Here is a 16,022-nt window from a genome sequence, read left to right as displayed (position 1 = left end):
CTTGACTCTCTGCTGTGGAAACAACAGCTGATTCACAGCGCTCCCTTCGTGTTTGCCTTGCCCCACGCATTTGGCGGCATTAATCTTGAATGTTCCAAGAAAAGCATGGCATCCTTGACTCAGAATGTAGTTTCTGGCTCTCAAATGCCGAGACAGTGGAAGCGAAGAGCAGCGGAGGCCCTGAGACCGGGCAGGCGGCCTCACGGCGGGCATGTGAAGGCACACGGCTGCATGCGCTCCCATGGACAAAGGTACCTAGAAACACATACGCGATGCCAGGCAGAGAGCAGTGCGGTCCTGTGCCGGGGGCACCGCGGGAACTGGTCTCAGAAGGCACATGAGACCTGTCCAGTCACCGACACGGCCCTGAAGGGGTCTGAAAGGCATACGCACACGCGTCACGAAGACACATACACTCAGGTCGGAAATAAAGTTCGGTGGGAACAGAATGGAAAACAGCCGTCCTGTGGTCTATGGTCCCACCTACCTCTCATTGACGCCCACTCAGACCCTCTGCCCAACAGAAAATCCAAGATCTGAACAGCTTGGAAAATAAACACATTTCAAAGTCCCGGAGCTGGCTTTCCAGGCCAGGCTCACAGTGGACAGCACAAGAAAACAACCAGGCTAAGCGGCTTCCCTGAGCAACTACCTGACGACCATATAATGTCCAGTATGTGCTGCTTTATAAGCAGGGGATCAAGATTCTGGAAACTCCGAAGACAGCTGATGCACGGCCAGCACTGACATGACTCTTAAGAGGTCTGTGAAACATGGCCCCTCCAGTCTTAGTAGAGAAGGAGCAGGGCTCTTTGGGAGGAGCAGGGACTCAGGTGGATGAAAAGACAGGTGTTTGGGCCGCACTGCAGCTCCAAGTCGACTCCAAAGAGATCAAAACGTCAATGAATTTTTAGACACGAGTGGTTGGTCATTGTTTTACCTCCAAGCTAAATATTTTCTCAACTGGCAACAGTTAGGAATCTACAACAGAGGAATTAAGGGGGGGGAAAAAAAAGAAAGAAGAGAAAAGAAAAGAAAGAACCACAAAAATTAAGGATTAGACTGTTTATATAAGGAGATTTTACAAAATGGGTCATTACCCTTGTATGCTGACATTATAAAAATATTTTAAACTGAGATGGTTCTTAACAGATATTTCCTTTAGAAATGCGATCAATTTTTGGATATGCCATTTAAAAGAGCACACACTCACTTAAAGCTCAGTTTAACTCCCTTGGCCGTACATGACAGGTGCTGCACTGAAACAATTTTTATCCTATAAAACATGTCAGTGTGACAGGCGAACTGTGACGTGGCCTGAGTAGTAACACAAGGGTCTCAGAACACCACTGTCCGTAGCCCTGCAGGCGCCCTCAAGAAGTTCTCCCCAAAAGCTGGCAGTCTGGAAAATAAATGTTATAAGGAAAGGCGAAATGCCTCAATAGAGTATTTTTTGTTACTGAAGATAAAAACTATTTGTATATTAAACCTTAAAGACTAGTCACTTTCCACAAACATTCTGGCAACACTGAGATGTCATTATTAAAGGCTGGCACTCCCCCCACCCCCCTCCCCGACTCCACTGTTCTATAAAACCAACTGATACCAATTTAAAGCAGTTTTAACAATGTGGTCATTCTTCATAACCAAATTTAAAAGAAAACAACTATAAAGCAAGGGAGCATACAACAGAAGGAGCTAATATGATAGCAACGTTTCGCACAAAGACATAAAAAATAAGTGTTCTCGTGGATTCTGCTCGCCTTTGGGGAAATTTCATGAGTCCCAGAAGAACTGATGTTGTTCAGAAGAGGTAAGAGACTGCAAAGGGGAAAGGGCAAGCAAGATGGTTTATTTCGGCCCTACCTATGATTAATGAGAAGGGCCTGGAAAGAATTTAAAGTGTTTCAAAGTCCCAGAAATGAGCACAACACCCATGAGCACTTTGTTAGGGGCCAGGGTCATCCTGAAACATGAGGGTAACAGGGAAATTCAGAAGTTCAGCCAATGCCTTAGGATGGGGGTTCTAGAGCTACAACATGAAAAATAATCTTAAACCTAAGTCATTAACGCAGAAGTGACTTAGAACCAATACTTTGTGGAACTCCATTTGGTGTGCTCCATACCCCCATCTTTTCAGAACTATTCCTCAATAAACTAACATCCCTGGTAAGGTTCTATCAGGGCTGAAACATAACAGATACACCTGGTGCAAACTCTAGCTCCACCACTTTCCTATCTCTGGAACAATTTTATATGTATATGTTCCTAGCTCAACACTTTTATATGTAAATTTTTTAATGTTTATTTTGAGAGAAAGGGAGAGGGAGTGAGGGAGAAACAGGGAGAGAGAGGGGGGAAAGAGAGGATCTAAAGCAGGTTCTGTGCTGACAACTGAGAGCCCGATGTGGGGCTTCATGTCACAAACGGCGAGATCACGGCCTGAGCAGAAGTCAGACGCTTCACCGAGGTGCTCCAACACCGAGGTGCTCCAACAATTTTGTATGTAAAAGCAGGGGGCCACCGGCCTCTCAGGGCTGGTGCGTGCATTCCACGCACAAACCTGTGAAAGTGCCTGGCACAGGCTGGTTACGACAGCCCCTGGCGAGCCTTCCCTTCTTCTCTGCCCTCCGTTCCAACATGAATTCCTGGAAATTACGTTCCTTTCAAGGTAGTGGTCAGCACAAGATGAGCATCATTCTGCAAACTTAAAGTACAGTCCTCCCCAGGACACTGCACGGTTTTGTTGTACAGCCTCCCCGCGTGGCGAAGGCTCTGTGCCCCAGGCCCCGCCACAGCCCCACTCACGTCCAGGACGTCACATTCCCACAGCCACACGGCGGCACGTGAAACCCTGCTCTGAGCTGTCCTGTGCCCACCTGCCGACGGGCTTTCTGGAAGCAGCGTTCACACACTTCCTCTTTCCCTTCCACCTCCTCCTTGGCACACAGATCACTGACGCCAGACTGTGGCAGTCTTCTACAAGCGTGGGCTGTTTTCCAGAGTCTAACTTAATGTTATGTTTATTCCTTTCTCAGTGGCTGGCAGGTTTACTCCAATAACATATGGAAATGAGGCGAAGCAGCCATAAGGATATTTTCTACACAGCGCTGTAGATTTCTACTCCAAATTCAGTGCTCCTTCCTTGCCCACTGCCCCACTCCCCCCATTCCCACCACCACACTGAAAATAACGATGCTTGAGGTGTCTTTTCATCTCGGGCTCTCATGGACGGTGAGACGGAGACTTGGAAAGAGGACCCTTTCACGTTGTAGTTCCCCCTCTTCTGTTTATCTGAAAGCAGCAGGAAAATAAATGAAAGGGCCCCGAAGCCCCTGTTGATGCTTGTGCAAGTGATATTAGCGGAAAGTTTCATGAAAACATTCCTCAGTGCCTACGGGTCTGATGATAAGTTGGTTCCTGTTTATTATACCAGTGCAAAAATATTTGGTCCAGAGTACGCATTAGCACACTAGCCAGTACAGAACGCATTTCTCCAGAATGGAATTCTTCATTTTAAAAAATTTTCCACTACGGTAAATCAACAGCCCAAGCCAACTAATGTTATTTTCTTTTCTCCCCCACCCCTCGCATGCTTGCAGGATTCACCTTCAAGGACTTACGGGGACAGCCGGCAAAATAAGCAGCATCAGTCAACCAGGAACCGATTTTAGCACAAAGGACGCAGACAATGACAAATGTATTTGCAAATGTTCACAAATGCTCACAGGAGGTGGGATGGCTTTTCTCTCTTCCTATTTGTTTTGGCAAGGAAGCATTTCGTAAGAGTGGGAGGCTGGCTATTTGGACTTCAACCTGTGACGGGTGACATGGCCACATTTCATAAACAGACTTAACTTGCTAGATGTGGGGAGATTTGTTTTCCATTTTGCAACTGTTGAGTCTTAAGCACGAATGTGATGGTGCGCGAGAACGGTCAGCAGGCCAGCTCAACTGCGTGTCTCTTCGGGACCTCACTCTGGCACCGAGGGGACATCTGATACTCAGCAAGGTCCCTTGAGTTTGTGCTCATTGAGTAGCAGATGTCAGAGCAATGGTTCGATTTCACATTGCTTCACTGAAAAGGGTAGAAATTTGGGGCGGCTCAGGCAGCAAAGGGTTCGGCTGCTGGTTTCGGCTCAGGTGATGATCCCACGGTTCACGAGTTCAAGCCCCACATCAGACTCTTGTGCTGACAGGGCGGGACCCGCTTGGGATTCTCTCTCTTTCCTCCCTCTCTCTGCACCTCCTCCCCTGCTCACTCTTTCTCTCAAAAATAAATAAATATTTAAGAAGGTTAAAAATTCAAAACAGCAAGCAAAACAATGACAAAGATTCATTAACATAGAAACGTCTCCGATTAATAATTCATTGCTCAGACTTGGAATTTTCAGTTATCTTTTTTAAAAAAAAGATTTTATTAATATACAACAAAGACTAGCCTTTTTTGTTTGTGCATCAAATTAAAATGAGTAACTGTCCACTTTAGATTACTGTGTCTATTCTCATGTTCTTCTTGCTCTCTACCTTTCGTTTCAGACTGCTTTAAAGGAAATTTCATGGGTTCGAGCCCCAGGCACAGCTCTCTATCTCTGTTGACAGTGCTGAGCCTGCTTGAGATTCTTTTTCTTTTCTACCTCGCTCTCTGCCCCTCCCCCTGCTGCCTCTCTTTCTCTCTCTCAAAATAAATAAATTAAAAAAAATTTTTAATGGAAAGTACACCCAGATGAGTAGTCAGAAACACTTAAAAGTTCAATGACAAAAAACCAACTGCTAGAAAACGTACTCTCCCGATTTCTAAAAGTTTAAAAATTGAATGACCGGAACCACTTGATTATGACTGAGGCAAGAAGAAAGCTTGACATGTTAGTTCTTAAATATACTGAGAGATTTAAATTTTTTGTTTATTTATTTCTGAGAGAGAGAGAGGAGAGAGCGCAAGCACACGAGTGGGGGAGGGGCAGAGAGCGAGAACAAGAGAGAGAGAGAGAGAGACAGACAGACAGACAGACAGACAGAAGAATCTGAAGCAGGATCCAGGACCCCAAGCTGTCAGGACAGAACCTGACATGGGGCTTGAACCCACAAACTGTGAGATCATGACGTGAGCCGAAGTTGGATGCTTAACCGACTGAGCCACCCCGGCGCCTCGAAAATACATTTAAAGATTTAAACCAGCAACAAAAATTCTGCCAACAGTACAAAGTGAATGTGAAGGACAACGGGAAGTTGGCAGGGTTTAATGTGTAGAAACCAAAGGTTATTTTGCCAAAAAATCCATTTATTACTCACCCAGGAAAGACAGAGGTAAGTGCGGTGGCCAGTGGATTTCAGAAATATAAGGCATTACGTAAACAAGATCTAAGCGTATCCTGTGTTCGCACTTCAGCTAAGAATCATTTACAGTCAAAAGAAAGGATTTATTTATGAAAGTAATTTAAAACTCAGTAAACTTACATATCTTTTAAAAACTACTGGAAGAATTAGGACCCATTAAAGGATTCGGTCTTTTAGAGAATATGTACACACATATACATACTGGCGGTGCGGGTCTTCCCTCTTAGCCGCCGTCGGACTCGCTGTAAAGCTGCCTGTCTCCCTCAGGCTACCGTCATCCTCCTTTTGGAAGCCAAGGAGAAGCAGGGGAGGGGTGGGCTCAGGGGGCCAACTCTACCGCACCCTTGCTTCCCCCCTGTCATTCCCACACTGAGCCGGCTGTCCACTCAGGAGGGAGGCAGCTTTCAGACCACCTGTATGCCACGAGCTCCCTTAGAGAGGAGAAGTGCATTAATAACCCAGGAAACAATATATTTATTCAGATCAAGATTTAGGGCTGAGGGTGGAAGTGGGAAAGGGGCCGGGGAGAAGAACACAGCCCACGAGAGAAAGTGGAGTGGTCCCGACTCGCTAGGAGGTCCGGTTCCAACTCCCAGTCTGGGCCCTCGGTAAACCCGCCTAACACGCAGTGAGATTTTTGCAGGGACAGCAAATTCTACAGTTAAGTCAGCCAGAAGGCTCTAGAACAGACAGATCTATAAATCTGCAACATTCCTGAATATTTGTGAACGATTCTGAAAAACACTCACAAATGTCTTATCAAATCGACATTAATCTGACTCAGCTCGACTCAAGAGCCGTCACCGTCAGGAAAGAGTTTAGGCAACTGGATGAAATAACCGATCATCACAGCCTGATGTGTAAATACAGTAAGAGAATCATTACATCAAAATATTTTTTACTTAAAGAAATAGAGCTTCACAGATACAACTAAAGCTGTGCAATAGGTACCTGCCCCCAGGGTCATCGATGAACTCAGGTTCATTCCCATTGTTTACTTAGTTTGCTAGGTACGCAGATGTTAATCACAGCTGTTTTTCCTGCATTCTAAACTCTAACATAAATGGCATCATACTGTATGTGTTACTTCCACACAGTGTGTCTAGGATTGATTTAGATTAATGCATATAGATCTAAGTTACTCCTTCTCCTTAAAAGCCGGGCTCTGGCACCCTCCTGTTAATAGGTAACAGCGTTCGACCCCCCAGGGAGGGCGTCTGGGGGGCTCAGCTAGCCGCCTGACTCGACCCCCCAGGGAGGGCGTCTGGGGGGCTCAGCTAGCCGCCTGACTCTTGGTGTCGGGGCAGGTTATGGCCTCGCAGTTCTGAGTCCCAGCCCCACGGGGGGCTCTGCACTGACAGTGTGGAGTTTGTTGGGGATTTCTCTCACTCTCTCTCTGTACCTCCCCCACTCGAGCTGTCTCTGTCTCTCTTAAAATAAGTAAACATAATTTTTAAAAAATGTTCCTTTAAATTAAAAAACAAAACCAAACCAGAGGGCAGCCATGCCCCAGGTGCTGTGCCAGACGGGTGGGGGGGGGGGGTAGGTTTATATTTCCTCTTTGTCTGTGAGGCTTAACAATTTCCTTTTTATCTAGCTCACTTGAGTATGTAAAATTTGAAGTTATTAAAACAACAAAAAAGCACAGTGGGGGAGGGGAGGCTGAATCAGCCTGGCCCACTGATTCCTGGAACCAGAAAGTCATCCAATAGAGTCAGCCGACAATTCTTCAGTTTCCTGACGTATCCTTACTTTCCATCGTACTGTGGGGCTCACCCAGTCAGGACTGGGGACCAAGTGCCGTTCATGTCCCTGGGTGACTGGCTTTTCAGCACAGCACAAGGACAAAGGAGGAAGACAGCCTGTGAAAACACCGGCCACATGGAAGGAGAATTTCACCAGGTGAAGCTGGAGTGTCACACCCCGCACCTGTCAGGGCGGCACATTCTACGCTCAAGAACATGTGCGTGTGTTACTGCAAATGCGCGGAGCGTGACTGGCGCCCTCGTGGGCTGTTTCTGGTGGTGAGATACACTCAGGGTTACCGAATTCCTAATTCCTTGTGCGCCTTTACTTCCACAGGCTGGTGGTTCGATGCCTGCGGCCCCTCCAACCTGAACGGAATGTACTACCCACAGAGGCAGAACACAAATAAGTTCAGCGGCATTAAGTGGTACTACTGGAAGGGCTCCGGCTACTCGCTCAAGGCCACCACCATGATGATCCGGCCCGCGGACTTCTAGAGGCCTGCATGCACCTGCGGAGTGCAGGCTGTGCGCTGTTCGGGGACCCGGGGCTGCAGGCCGTCCCCTCTTCCACCCCAAGACGGACGGCCCACTCTCGGTGCTCGGGGGTGCGCACGCGCCAGCCGGGAGCCCCTCGCACCTCCCTGCTTACACCCGCATCGCTCGTGAACCAAAGCACAACCCTGGGTGTTGTGACCCGGCGGGACGCCCACGGGAAGAGAGGGTGACGCCTGCGAGTTTCAGACTGACGCTTCGCAGACGCTGTGGTCACAACCAAGAATGCTGTGTCGAGTTCATCCGTAAATAACTGGAAAACAGAACTCTCACACCACGCAGTAGAGATAACCTTGGAACTGCGTCCTTCTATGTACTGTTTATAGACTGTATAAATATCCATATGTCCCGAGTTCAGCATCACTACCATAATTAAAAGAAAGAAAAAAACGTCTCTAAGCCATTAAAATATATTATATATTCAGGGACTTTCTGGGAAGTGCTTATTTGCAGCTTAATATTTGGACACGGAGAAACATAGCTAACGCGTTTTTGCTTTAAACTCCCATTTTGAAAACAGCATATTTACATATGTGGGGACAGCAGAGTTTTAAGTTAATGTTTGGATATATATTTCAAGTTTAAAAGGTGAAAACCTCCTGGGTCTCTGAAATTAATAGGAATGTTTGTTCTTTCAGTTTATATGAAGATTGTACTATTTTTTTTCTGTCTGGCTGTTAAATATGAAGGTATTTTTAGTAATTAAATATAACTTATTAGATAACGACAATGAACCTTTATGATAATATTTACAACTTTGTAATTTGATTCTGACACAACTGATTGTGCCTCACGAAGAAAAATTTGATTGTTTTAATGGTGAAGAAGATTATACATTTAATTCCCTGACAAACAGATTTTACTGTATTTTCCTCACTATTCTATTGCAGAGGTCTGTTAGTCAGATATGTTTTAGAGAAGTAGGCTACAATTTAGCTTGTGGTTGATGAAACCTTTCTATTTAAAGCACTTATGAAGCTACACTTCTCAAGCTAGTTTCATCCCTAAAGTTATTCTGCATTAGTAATATTTTATTAATAAAAATAATTTCCATTAGTAACATTTTTTAAATGTCCACCATCAAACTTAAAAAAAATAACCGTTTTGGAGTGCAACACCAAAATCTGACATTTATAGTATATTCAGATCTTCACAAAAAATTTTGAGAGCACGGATTTAAGGGCTGCAAAACTTGAAATCCCTAGAGTTTTAACTCCGTCTGAAGTCTTCATAGTACAATTAACACTAATGTACATCGTGGAATGCTTCATAACTTGGAAGCCATTTCTCACATATATGCCTCAGAGTCGGCGGCTGCAAGGAAGTGTAGAGGCAAATATGACACCAGCACTTACCTCACGTCTTTCTTCACCTTATACTGTTCTACCACTCTGTTTCCTTTATTCCGTTTTCCTTATGTAATTTATTTTACCCTATATGCCCCTCGCCCTATTTTATTTTTTTTAATTTTTTTTAATGTTTTTATTTTTGATATAGAGAAAGACAGAGCATGAGAGGGGGAGGGGCAGAGAGAGAAGGAGACACAGAACAGAAAGCAGGCTCCAGGCTCTGAGCTGGCTGTCAGCACAGAGCCCAACGCAGGGCTCGAACCCACGAACGTGAGATCTGACCTGAGCCGAAGCCGGGGGCTTAACCAACTGAGCCACCCAGGCGCCCCCCAACTTTGTTTTAAAAGACTTATGTTTGCTACATATTTTGAGTCAATTTATGGACTCAGAAACTATGCCACTATTTCACTGGGCTTTACCAACAAATACCCTGAGTGAAGAGCCTCCCCACCTTTGAAGAGTTTCTTACTTAAGTAGGCTTTAAACATTCAACAGAGGTATCACAGCTTTGTACCAAGTCAAAAAAACACCTGTTAATAGGATGATAGCTTCACTTCAGAAGAAACCTAAGTTTCTGTGGTATCTCGAGGACGCACAACAGACACTGAGGTGAGGAATGATATTACCGGAAAAACTGGCAACCACGTACTTAAGTCATATCATGGGCCCATGCAAGGCAGGTAAAATGCATTTCAAAGACAAGCTCACTGTGTTATTCAGAGTTACATATACTCTCCTTTGACAAGGAATAGGGGGGATTTGTGTCTTTTCACTTCAATTGCTTACACGGGATTTCAAACAGAGTCTTGCTGAGAGGAATTTTTGTCTCCTTAAGAAAATATTTATAACATTGAGAGAAATCAAAATAGTCCTGAAAACAAAAGCAACCCAACAACCCAGAAAACTACAGGGATGAGAAGGCAGAGTCCAACCTCTTGTTACATGAGAGTCCTAGGCGTATTCAAACAGCGAACAACACGAGCCCCAGGCACAGAGTAAAATCGCCATTCATCTTTCAGGTATTAATCTTCCAAAAGATTAAACTCTGTCACAAGCCAGTTAACTTCTCTGCAAATGAGAGTCAACATCTATGCGATCCTGCTTCCATTTAAAAGTGAACTTTCCTACTTAATTATCACTTAATCTTTTAAAAAATTAGAACCTCCATTAAGCCTTTGAAATATATAAAATTTAAAATTCAGTGAAGTTGAAGTTGCGTTTAGGAAAAGCATCAGAACGTAAGGACTGTAGTATGTTGCTAGCGGGCCACGACTTTTATACCTATCAGTTCTATCCCTAGGAGCAGTAACAAGCAGCCTTACTTTTTAAAACAGTAAACAATAAATCATACCACTTTCTCAAGAACCTAGTCCTTTTTCATTTCTGTTTTTCTCAATTCTGAGGACTTTTATAATTAAAATTCTTTGAGATTTCATTCCTCACAATTTTTTGCAGAATGTTCTCACATTCCCACATTTGTTCTCACAAATAGATTAAAAAAGTGTTAAGTTCTATTAAAATGTGTTTTTGATTTGAGCATAATTGAGCTTGATTTAATAAACATTTGAGTCTGTATTTATGCAAATAATAATTCCCTGAAAATACCAAATTGTATTTACCATAATAAAATAACATCTGACTTACAGGAGCTGCAGGGAAGTAGTTAGAAAGTTCAAATGGCTCTTCGGAAATCCAATGACCCAGTTCCAAAGACCACAGTACCTACAAGTGACACAATAAGCAGAACATTTATTATAGATTCATTAGGCTCTCGGGGGACAATAAACCACTTTGAAGATGTAGCCGAAACAAAACAAAAAGCCCAGCAGTGACTGTGTGCTCCGTAGATCTGAACCAGATGTGTCTTAAACACCAAAGTGTCATCAGAATCGTGTTGCATCAATCTTATGAATAATAAATGCTCATTTAAGAAAGAAGTCTCACAATGATTAGAAATCTGGGTTATTATCCTAGTGAGGCCAAATACTAAACATTACCCCAATAACAAACATATGAATTACTTTTTTAGGAATTCCAAGTTTCCAATTTAAGGAGTCATTATAGGCAATCCTCAGTAAATATTCCAGGATTTTATTAGTTAAAAAAAAACACATTTATTAGGAAAAGATAGGTCATCAGCTTAAATTCAAAAAGCAACCCCTCTTGGCATGTGACTTGGTTTCAACATGGACTAATATTTTCAAAAGTTCTCCTAGAACATTTGAAAATCCTTCCCAGACTTTGGAAGGATAAAATGTCTCATAAACAAGTTTTCATTATTATTAATATTTATTATTGTTATTTGAACCCACATATTTTAAATGATCAAAATAATGTTTTTGTTTCTAATTCAACAATGTTCAAGATTCTATAGTCATCTCTACTTGATGACCCAATTCCCTGAAAATATGTTCCTATTTCTATGAACCAACAGAATTTTATAACAAAAATAATCAAACAGAATTATATACGCCACGTTTATTTTTTATCTGCAATTTTTATTTCTTAATTCAGTGAATCCACTTTTTCTAGAGTTGCTACATAAAGCTTAAGTTCTTTTTGCCAAATTACTGAGGGCGAGAAGGGGGTCTTCCTAGGTTCAGACCCATCTATGGGATATTGGTCTTAAATATTTCCTCTTGGTAGAAGAAAGCTAGTAGTTATCCAATGTGAGTCAGCAGAATTTCATTTCCAAGGAAAAGTGAATGTGCTAGTGGAATAAAGATAATGACAAGATACAGAATCTAAATAATTCTTAGCACTGGCGTGGACCTTACTTTAAACAGCTGCATTTATTGACTCAACCACTGCGTGCCTCAGCTCGCTATCTGGTCATCTGTGAACCACGGACTGAGAGGCTCCCGTGAGCGAGAGCCCACGCTGGGTCCTGAAAACACAAACCCTGTCCCAGAGGGCTCCCTCCCCGCCAGGAGGCATGAAGGCAAACCACAGATTGTGGTTTCTCAGAACAGTTCTGTGGGAATCTATGGAAGGAGGCAAGCTGACTCAGTCTAGGAGAATGAAGGAAGGATCCACAATCCACAGACGAGGTGACACTCTGAGCGGGGTCTTTATCTGGCAAAGGGAGACACAGTGGGACGGGGAGAGGACATTCCAGCATGGAGAGAACACCCTGCGCCAAGGCAGGATTAAAGCCGGTCCGTTTTTTGGCTCAAGGGTGCTGTGGAAGAAGTGGTAAGAAAACAGTTGGTTAGACTCCTACAGTAAGGTCTAATCACAGACCCTGCTTCCATCCCTGGTGCACAGGGGCATTTGCAGATGGCGGAAGGACTGCTGGCTGGGAGAATCGGAGACAATCCAGAAGAGGCAAGAGAAAGAGCTCTGAGGGGGTCGGGCCCCAGAAAACAGGATGGGAATGGAGTGTAATACGGGGAAACATGGCTCATTAGAGAAAGCGAGTGACGGCCGTGTTCTCAGAGACTCTGCTCCACCATCTGTGTGTACGCCAGCATTTGGTCAGTTAAGTCTCTGCTTTCCCCTCATTTTTGTTGGCTAATCAACATAAAATGTGTGTGTGTGTGTGTGTGTGTGTGTGTGTGTGTGTGTGTGTGTCTTCAGAAGATCACTGAAAGAAGGAATGAGATAAGAAAAATGGTACACTGAAATCCTGTTTCTACCTGGCTCTTCAGAGGTGGCTAAAACATTGAATTGACACAGTGTTTACTTTTATCAGTCAGTGCATGGTATCATTAACAGAGACACACTGATATGTGTGTGGTTCCCTACCTATCTGGGGTTAGCCCAAGAAATAACATGTAAAAAGTTTCAAGACCGGGGTGCCTGGGTGGTTCAGTTGGTTAGGCATCCGACTTCGGCTCAGGTCATGATCCCACAGTTCATGGGTTTGAGCCTCACTTTGGGCTCTGCAGTGACACTGCAGAGCCAAGTCTGCTTCTGATTCTATGTCTCCCCCTCTTTCTCTGCCCCTCCCCTGCTTGTTCTCTCACAACTCTCTCTCAAAAATAAAAAAATAAACATTAAAAAAAATTTCAAAATCAGGTCCATTTCAGACATGAGGCAATGTGAAAGAATTAGTATACTGAAAAACATAAAGTGCCAGTGAGAGAATCCAAGGAACCAGTCTTAAAAATGCATGTGGCATTTGAGTTCAAATGTAGTCCACATTAAAATGTCAACTGAATTTAACCTCTTGGGAGAAAATTTATGTCCTCTGAGTTTGTCCCTTTCTAAATGTCATGAAAAGAAAACCGGAAGGCAGCTACAGTAGAATACTGGTAAGTGGATTAATTTTTGTAGGCATCCCAGCAATTAATATTGAACAGAGATAGCAGAAAACACTAATTTGATTGCAATGAAATCATGAAATCAGAAATACAGTGCAAACTTTTTCTTTCAGTTCTTTCATTAGCTAAACATATCTTTACCTTAGCAGAATGTTCAATATTGGGAAATCTAGTCTGCAAGATCGCAGTTAAGGCTGTAAGTGAACTAAAAGGTGAACCCAACATTATTTCTCATCGTATATCAGATCAAACAAAAATAATTGAGAAGCTAACCCAGAGTAAGAAATTGGGTTGCAAAAATACAAAGGATTAAATCCCATATTTAAAGCCCTTAAAATGAGGGCCAACTTATTTCAACATCCACTATGAATGACTATTGTATTTTTGACATTTTTAGAACTGTCATTCATAAAACTTGAACCTTGTTGGTGAATTTAGATAGGAGATGCTTTCTTGCTTTATTATTAGACTAATAGCTCCTGATGAGACAACTTTCCACAATGGAGGTGTGACCGCACACATCAGTCCACAGCAGGCAAAACACAAAGAGTCGTCTCTTCTTTTACAGAAATCCAATCATTCTATTTGGACAATGTGAGGCAGCGGAGCCCCGGTGAACCTGAGCCAGGAAATGGCACCGATACTGAAAGCGAGTCAATCAGAGCATCCTTTACAAGGGAGACAACGAGGCCAACTCATGGGTGATGCACAGCGAAATGAGCACATCTTTACCTTCACTACCTCCCCATAGTCAACGTACAAGGATGGAATTAAAAATAGTAAGAGAAGAGTCCACAGCAGATGAAACAGGGTGATATTTTGGAAGCTATAAAGCAGATACATAAACGACAAATGACTGAGAAGGACAAAGGAAGTTCGAACCTAGTGCCTACAGAAGGAGGAAGCTCCAAACTCCCTCCACAGAGTCCCCAAACGGGAAAGAGCTTGGTGGTAGTGGACACCTCTGAAAATGGGGTATAGAACAGGGTCAGAAGGAGAAATCTGCTCCCTAGCCCCCCCTCCCCAGGAACAAAACAAAAGTAAAGTCAGACAGGCTGTTCTGAGAGCAGTAGAGGAGGTGGTAGGGAAAACCTCTCCAGCCCTCTCCCCCGGGGCACCGGCACAGAACCCCACAGGCAGGACATCAAGACACCAGCCAGTCTTTCCTGGGTGCCCCGATCAACCCAGGGAAGCAAGACACAAATACCAACGCTCGAACCTCAAACACCTCTGTTCACATCAAATCTACACACCACTCAGGCAGGCAGAGTTTCAATCAGCTTCTCAGGGCCTCATAACTGAACATGACTTTATACCCATTTGGTAAAATCCTCTTGCTTGGAAGCATGGGCAAACCAAGTAAGAATGGGGTTCCTGGGACCACAGGGTGGGAGTCCCTGGACAGCAGCAGCTCGCTCTACTACGGAGAACCAGCCTCAAGGGGAAGAGGACAATGCTTCTAGAATTTTTGCAGAGAGTTGGTGACAGGTACATAGAAAACCAAGCAATTAAAATAACTGTCAATGATTAGCTCAGGAAAACCAACAAACAAAAATTACCAGACATGAATCGTAGTACATTACACGGCTCAGTTCAAATAGCATCCATATACTTATTCGTGTGTGTGTGCATGCACGAATGTGTGCTTATATGAATAGTAAAATGTTAAACAAAACTCATAACCATACTGAGCACACTGGGGATCAGAAGAACGGTGATACGAAAAGACAGCTATACAGTCATAATATGATCTTCCACAGAAGGAAGTCAATGTCTCAAAGTAAATTTTTTAAAAATGGCATTTTATTTAGAGATAGGCAGGAAGATATCAGAAGGCTAATGTAGAGTGAAAATCTAGGCCAGGAAACAGGCAGTGCCTTTTTTTTTTTTTTTTAAATAAAGCCTCATAAATTACACTTGATTTTTAAAAACACTTAGTTTGCATCATTAGACTTACAGCACAGAGAGTTCTCATTTAACCACCACCTAGATTCCTCGACTGTGTGATCATCCAACTTAACTTTGCTCTTCCCTTTCAGAAGTACTTTTGCAACTAGATCCGGCTTGTGGATATCTACCAAAAAAAAAAAAAAATCTTGCTAAGCCTGTAACTGGAACTGAGTTGAATCTATAGATCAAAATGGGGAGAACCAAAGAGAAAGACAAATACCATCTGATTTCATTTATATGTGGAATCTAAAAATCAAAACAAACAAAAACAGAAACAGACTCGTGGATACAGAGAACAATCCAGTGGTTTGTCAGGGGGAAGGGGAGTGAGGGGCGGGCAAACTGGGAGAAGCGGGGGTAGAGGGTACAAACTTCCAGGTGTCAACCAAGACACTGGGTACAATGGACAGCATCGGGAATGACAGTTAATATGGAATGACTTTGTATAGTGACGGGAGGGCGGCTAGATTTCTCATGGTGATCACTTCCTAATGTACACAAATGCGGAATCACTCTGTAGTACGCCTCAAACTAATATAACATTGTATGTCTGCTACACTTCAAGAAATAAAAAGGAGAAGGGAGAACCAACCTACAGCTTAAAAAGTACACATTTTCAGGGCACCTCAGGGCGTCAGTTGGTTAAGCTTTCACCTCTTGATTTCAGCTCAGGTCATGATCTCCAGGTTTGGGAGACTGAGCCCCGTGTCAGGCTCTGCACTGGCAGACAGAGCCTGCTTCAGATTCTTCCGCTCTGCCTCTCCCCTGCTCACCTGCCCACACCACACGCTCCCTCTCTCTTAAAATTAAAAAAAAAAAAC

General features: G+C 43.5%; 2 protein-coding genes across 7 annotated transcripts in view; one reads left to right on the top strand and one right to left on the bottom strand.

The window, feature by feature from the left end:
- Positions 1-8,697, top strand: part of ANGPT2 (angiopoietin 2) — a 55,033-nt gene extending 46,336 nt beyond the window's left edge. For 2 of the 3 annotated variants that reach the window (XM_029933767.1, XM_029933758.1), the window contains exons 8-9: positions 3,603-3,733; positions 7,420-8,697. In XM_029933767.1, the coding sequence (XP_029789627.1) occupies positions 3,603-3,733; positions 7,420-7,580 (292 nt within the window). In that variant the 3' untranslated portion in view covers positions 7,581-8,697. Of the gene's footprint in view, positions 1-3,602; positions 3,865-7,419 lie in introns of those variants that run through there. The other variant, XM_029933777.1, reaches the window with a different exon arrangement.
- The window catches only part of MCPH1 (microcephalin 1), a 249,437-nt gene that overhangs the window by 120,066 nt on the left and 113,349 nt on the right, over positions 1-16,022 (bottom strand). For 3 of the 4 annotated variants that reach the window (XM_029933720.1, XM_029933729.1, XM_029933739.1), the window contains one exon: positions 10,631-10,708. In XM_029933720.1, coding sequence (XP_029789580.1) covers positions 10,631-10,708 — 78 coding nt within the window. Of the gene's footprint in view, positions 1-10,628; positions 10,709-15,208; positions 15,326-16,022 lie in introns of those variants that run through there. The other variant, XR_003906461.1, reaches the window with a different exon arrangement.

Source organism: Suricata suricatta, chromosome 1 (assembly GCF_006229205.1).
Source record: "Suricata suricatta isolate VVHF042 chromosome 1, meerkat_22Aug2017_6uvM2_HiC, whole genome shotgun sequence".
Classification (NCBI taxonomy): Eukaryota; Metazoa; Chordata; class Mammalia; order Carnivora; family Herpestidae; genus Suricata; species Suricata suricatta.
This window is presented reverse-complemented; position numbering and strand designations above follow the sequence as displayed.